Raw genomic sequence first — 6,171 nt, forward strand, 5'->3', positions numbered from 1 at the left:
CGCAAATCACATTCTTTTGCAGAGCCAGTTTTCTCGTGGCACCATTATATAAATCTTCTAAGGTAACCGAGAGCTGATGTACAACATTTTTACCTAAAACAAAATATAATTAAAGATAAGCCCCACCAGGTATATCTGTTAACTATCTCCTATACATACAAAAGGTTCACCACATTATCATATATGATCCTCAAATTGTGATGAAATTACAGAAGCAGAAAATTGGGTCAGAGATTTAAGTATTTGCCTAAGGACACAGATGTAGTCATCTTACAAATGTGGTAATCAAAAATATTGCCTGCAAAAAAATCACTAGAGCAACACCCATTTCATTTAGGAACATTTCACAATAATTCAAACAATCATTTTAGCCCCCCTTCATTCACTTAGTGCACTATTCACTAAGCATTCACTTAGTACACTATTAAGCAATATGGCCAATTATTCAGCCACAAATTCTTTAGCACAATGAATTTCCATTAGTCAAGGTTGGCCAGGGAAATCTACATACACATATTTATTGATCAATTCCTACTTCTTCCTTATATAGTAGAAAATATCACTGCTGGGCCAGTACTGGTTGTTTTAAAGACTAGCTACTAATCACACGTGTTCATGAGGTGTATAAATAAAAACGTGGCTACACTTAGAAAGCATTTTTACTTCTGCCTTGAATTTAAAGATCCACATGCGCCCCGTGGCTACTGAAGAGTGTCATACTCATTTAAACCTTAGAATGGGAATGAAAGGTTGAGATCCCACAAGGACACCAAGGCTACAGATATGAAATCACTTGCCAACAGTTAGTAAGTTCCCAGTTAGTGATCCTTCCACAAGGACTTTATCCACCACAAAACAGTATTGCCTTATCCCTAAGCTGTCAAACTTTTTTTTTTTTGAGACAGAGCCTCAAGCTGTCCCCCTGGGTAGAGACCTGTGGCATCACAGCTCACAGCAACTTCCAACTCCTGGGCTTAAGCAAGTCTCCTGCCTCCGCCTCCGAGGTAGCTGGGACCACAGGCGCCCACCACCAACGCCCAGCTATTTTTTTGTTGCAGCCGTCATTGTTGTTTGGCCAGCCCAGGCTGGATTCGAACCCACCACCTTAGGTGTATGTAGCTGACGCCTTAGCCACTTGAGCCACAGCCAAATTCTTCTTTATAGCACACCTAATGAACATTTTTACTTTCTAATGAAACACAAAGTACCATTGACTATATCCTTCTACTCACAGTGCTACCTTTTTTTTGAGACAGAGCCTCAAGCTGTCACCCTGGGTAGAGTGCTGTGGCATCACAGCTAGCAGCAATCTCCAACTCCTGGGTTCGAGCTATTCTCCTGCCTCCACCTCCCAAAAATAGCTGGTACTACAGGTGCCTGCCACAATGCCGGGCTATTTTTTGGTTGCAGCTGTCATTATTGTTTGGGAGGCCTGGGCTGGATTCAAACCCGCCAGCTGAAGGTGTATGTGGCTGGTGCCTTAGCTGCTTGAACCACAGGTGCTGAGCCAGTGCCACCTTTTTGTAGTTGGTTCTTGCATATTAAAAACTCCCCTTTTGGCTCGGCACCTGTGGCTCAAGTGGCCAAGGCACCAGCCACATACACCTAAGGTGGTGGGTTTGAATCTTGCCCAGACCCGCCAAAACAACAATGATGGCTGCAACCAAAAAAATAGCCGGGCATTGTGGCAGGCGCCTGTGGTCCCAGCTACTTGGGAAGCTGAGGCAGGAGACTTGCTTGAGCCTAGGAGTTAGAGGTTGCTGTGAGCTGTGATGCCACAGCACTCTACCCAGGGGGATAGCCTGAGGCTCTGTCTCAAAAAGACAAACAAACCCCCCCCCCACAAAAACCCCTCCCCCTTTCACTTTCTACAGAGATGAGAATATAAAGAAGGAAAAACAAAGCTTCTGAAGTTCGATGAAGTAAGTGCACCGTCCCAATGATCTCTTCATCTAAAGCCACATAGTAGAGAGTAGAGTTTGCCAAGAGTAACTTTTAGATCAATTTTTTTTGCAGTTTTTGGCTGGGGCTGGGTTTGAACCTGCCACCTCCAGCATACGGGGCCGTTGCCCTACTCCTCTGAGCCACAAGTGCCGGCCCCAATTTTTTTTTTTTTTTTTAGACGGAATCTCACTATGTCACTGTTGGTAGAGTGACACCCCTGGTAGAGTCACAAGGGACAGCAACCTCAAACTCAAAACTCCTGGGCTTAAGTGATTCTCCTGCCTCCGCCTCTCAAGTAACTGGGACTATAGATGCTTGCCACAACACCCAGCTATTCTGGTCTATGTGGTCAGTGCCCTAACCACTGAGCCACAGGTGCTGAGTCTAGATCAATTCTTTATAAAAACATAAACCGAAACGTTACTCCTATAAACAGTATTTCTACAGTTTGCAGGCCACATTTCTGCTAAACATTAAATGCATATATTACAATAAAGCTAAAACAAGCATCAACAGTTAATGGACTATTTGGAGGCAATAAATCTGTTTTTTCAGCCCTGGTTCTGTTGGCTTGCTATATAGCTTGAGAATGGTCTATGTTTCTGAACTTTTAATTCACACTTGTTTGAAAAAGGCCACTGTACCTACCACTGGGTGAAGCGGGCAGTTGTGTGTCAAGTAGGAGCTATGAAGAGGCTTTGAAAACTATACTGACGTACCTTGTTCTCTTAACATCTGATGACTTGAATATATCTAAGAGCTTTAGAAACATTCATCTGTTACCATTCAGTTGGCTTAGTTACATCTAATCTCATTTAAAAAAACGCTATAAACACTGGCTCCGCACCTATGCTCAATGGTTAGGGTGCCAACCACATACACCGAGACAGGTGCAAGGACAGGCAGGTTTGAGCCCAGCCTGGGCCTGCTAAACAATGACAAATGCAACAAAAAATTGTTGCCCATGGTGGCGGGGACCTGTAGTCACAGCTACTTGGCAAGAGAATCGCTTAAGCCCAAGAGTCTGAGGTTGCTGTGAGCTAGCTGTGACACCACAGCACTATACAGAGGGTGACACAGTTAGAATCTGTCTCAAAAAAAAAGGAAAACAAACAAACAAACATTATGCCAACATATAAACCAGCACTTAAAATGAGTCAATTTGCTTTGACCAACAGCTATTTTAATTAGCTGCATGAGGCCTAGATTATTCTTACCTCTCCTTTCTCTCTGCATCCTTCCTCCTCCTCCAAAAAACATATCAAAGATGTCCATGGGGGAACCAAAACCACCACCTGCTCCACCCTCTTTAATTGCCTGTTCTCCTCCTTTGTCATATAACTCCCTTTTCTTTGCATCAGAGAGAACTTCATAAGCTTGAGAAATCTGTTTAAACTGTTTGAGAAAAGAAATAAATTTCACTTTTTAACGAAAACAAGTATTACAAAGCACAGCCACTTTATTAGCAATTCAACTTCAGGCAGCAATACCAACACTATACATTTAGCAAAGGACTATTCAGGTATGCTTAAGAGTACATATTACTTACCTTCTCCCCTTCATTTGGATTCTTATCAGGGTGGTACTTCAAAGCCAGTTTTCTATATGCCTTCTTCAATTCTTCGTGAGTGGCATTGGGTTTGACTCCCAAAACATCATAGTAAGTGGTTTCTTTCACCATTTTCTACAGCCTTTAATAACAAAAAGCAATCTTAACCAGTTTTGAACCTACAGTTTTAATGAGTAAAATCAGAACTAAGGCAGAGAGTACTGTTCTTTGTCAAATCTGATTATAGGAACACCACCTTCCCTAAACTTTACCCAAAAAGGGTAAATAATTCCCGCTGTAACTGTCAGCTTAACAGACTAGCCGTAAACTAATAATTGCCAGGAAATAATTCACAAGCCACCTTCTAGCAGCTAGATCACACTTTCCCCCACGAAAACTTCCATACTAACACACCGCCACCACTGTTAATCTGGATTCTTCCCGTTTCGGTTCCCCAGAGATGGTGAATGACAGCAATGATCAAAGGGAACACTAATAGGTTCAGTCTATTGTTTATTACATTTTCATTGCCTTTGGTAAATCTGAAAAACGCCACATACTTCCCAGAAGACAAACATCTGCGCACGCAAGGGGGTTAAGTATTTTATTAAAATAGTTATGAAGACTTAACTCCAGACAACAAACCTTCCAGCTTCGCCCCTCGAACCCCTCTTGCCCCTCAGGCCGGCAGAGTTTACACGTTGTTAGGTTCCCCCCTCCCGCACTTGGGGCCGACCGTTAATGTTTCCTTCCTTTCTCCCTCCCACCCTGGATGGAGGGGGTGGAGGGGAAAGCCCAGCCCTCAACAAAGAGAGGGAGGAGAGACAAGAGAAACGAAAGCCGCAGCCTCCGCCCGGCTCCTCCCGCAGCCCCTCGCCCCTACCTCCCTCTGCGCGTGCGCGTAGGGTCGCCTACCCCCAAGCGAGCTCAGAAGACGCGGCGGGTGCGCGCACGAAAAAAAGGCAGAGGCAGCGGCTCTTTAGAGATCTCTGGATAGAAGGGGAGGGAAAGTCTCGGGCCCGCTCGCTGCGCGGCGGAGATGGGGTGAGAAGGGAACACACCAGTCCTCCAAAAAGAGAATCATGGATTCAGGAACCGACAAGCCTCCCGCCCACGCGGCCAACCGCCTTCCGATCGCGGTTCCCTCCACTTCCCGGCGCCGCCAATGGCGCCAGCCAAGGAACTAGGGGAAGCGCAAGGGCTAGAACTCACCGGTGAGAGGGCAGAGGCCCACGCAGTGAAGCGGAAAGGAGCGCTTAGCTGTGCGCTGCTCGGGCAGCCGCCGCTCCTCCGCCTCCCACCGAGCGTTCTGGAAAGTTCCGCCCGGCGCGCCGCAGCCGTCGTCTTTTGTAGCCGATCCCGGGTGCGTCACCCGCCGGAAGTCCCGCCTCTCCTGGCCGCTGCCACCGCCCCGCGGTTACCTGGGCAACGGCGCGGGGGCGCTCGGGTCGGGAGGGGCTGTGCCGAAAGGCCTTGTGGGGGTAGGTCCAAGTCCGGGTTTCCGAAGCTCTTGGAATCTTCTGGAGCCTTTTTCTCCGCCCAGCTGGCCTGCGGAAGTGTCCGGTGAGCCGGCGTAGCCCAGGAGATGAGAAGGTTCACGCAATGTGGGGTTTTCAAATGGGTAGGGCTTGGGTGCCGAGCACCCGAAGGATGCTGTATGCAAAAGAAGGGGAACTTTGCGAACAAAGTCCTGCAGCCCCAACTTCTCTCACTGACCCCATCTCTTGGCGTGTCTTTATCGTCTCTAACCGTGTTGGGTAGTACGGGTCTGGGAACCCGCCGAACAAAGTGGGTCTAGTCCCCAGCAAGCCTTATTCGGTAACAACAAACATACAAATATCTAGCGCTGAAGAATCCGTGTCAACAGGCCTGGGTTTTTGCAGTATTTTTACACGCGGTCCAAGGCGTCGTTATTCACCAAATCGCTAAGTTCTTAGAGCTCTTTGTGCAAGTACAGGCCCCAGATACACGTTATCTGCTTTGGAACCTTGCTTGTTTGAGATTGAGTGCAGGAGGCTGGGACTAAGCCAAACAAGGAAACGTCTGGACCACTTTGATGCAAACAGGGTCATGGACTCTTTTTCTGGTCAGGCTTTCACCCAGTTTGGGTACAAAGTAGTAGCAACAGTGGCTTAATTGTAACAACTTAACAATTTGACCTAACTTTTAAATTTCACCGATTAGCGAACGGGAGTCTACCATACCCTACAAAATGAGTCCTTGGAATTTTAGATGTTGGGACAGAGACATAATGGGAAATGGAGTGTGCTTATTCAGTAACAACAAACATACTAGTATCTAGCACCAAAGAAGCTGGAGAAGCAAAGCTGAAAAACCCAGTTCAGGTCACTTCAGTAGGGAGCTAAACAGGTCAACAAACTGGATAGAGGTCATCAGAAGAGAGAGGCCCCTCTATCAGCCTGATGGATCAGGAAAATTTTCCTGGGAAAGTGGCAGTTGAGTTTTGGAGAAGGGAGGATAACGTTACTCAGTAATGGACATAGTCCAGGGGAACGCGAAGTTGTAGAAGACTAACAATGTTTTTTTTGTTTTGTTTTGTTTTTTTGCAGTTTTTGGCTGGGGCCGGATTTGAACCTACCACCTCCGGTATATGGGGCTGGCGCCCTACTCCTTGAGCCACAGGCACCGCCTGAAGACTAACAAAATTTTTTTTTTTT

The 6,171-nt window shown here is 46.5% G+C and overlaps 1 protein-coding gene across 1 annotated transcript in view; it reads right to left on the minus strand.

Annotated features, from left to right (window-relative positions):
* The window catches only part of DNAJA1 (DnaJ heat shock protein family (Hsp40) member A1), a 14,280-nt gene extending 9,398 nt beyond the window's left edge, over positions 1-4,882 (minus strand). Inside the window, exons 1-4 of the mRNA XM_012811656.2 lie at positions 4,706-4,882; positions 3,494-3,635; positions 3,162-3,339; positions 2-93 (exon numbers count right to left, since the gene is read on the minus strand). Coding sequence (XP_012667110.1) covers positions 2-93; positions 3,162-3,339; positions 3,494-3,625 — 402 coding nt within the window. The 5' untranslated portion in view covers positions 3,626-3,635; positions 4,706-4,882. The remainder of the gene's footprint in view (position 1; positions 94-3,161; positions 3,340-3,493; positions 3,636-4,705) is intronic.
* Positions 4,883-6,171: the final 1,289 nt, after the last annotated feature.

Source organism: Otolemur garnettii, unplaced genomic scaffold (genome assembly GCF_000181295.1).
Source record: "Otolemur garnettii isolate 467f Iridium unplaced genomic scaffold, OtoGar3 scaffold00172, whole genome shotgun sequence".
Lineage (NCBI taxonomy): Eukaryota > Metazoa > Chordata > Mammalia > Primates > Galagidae > Otolemur > Otolemur garnettii.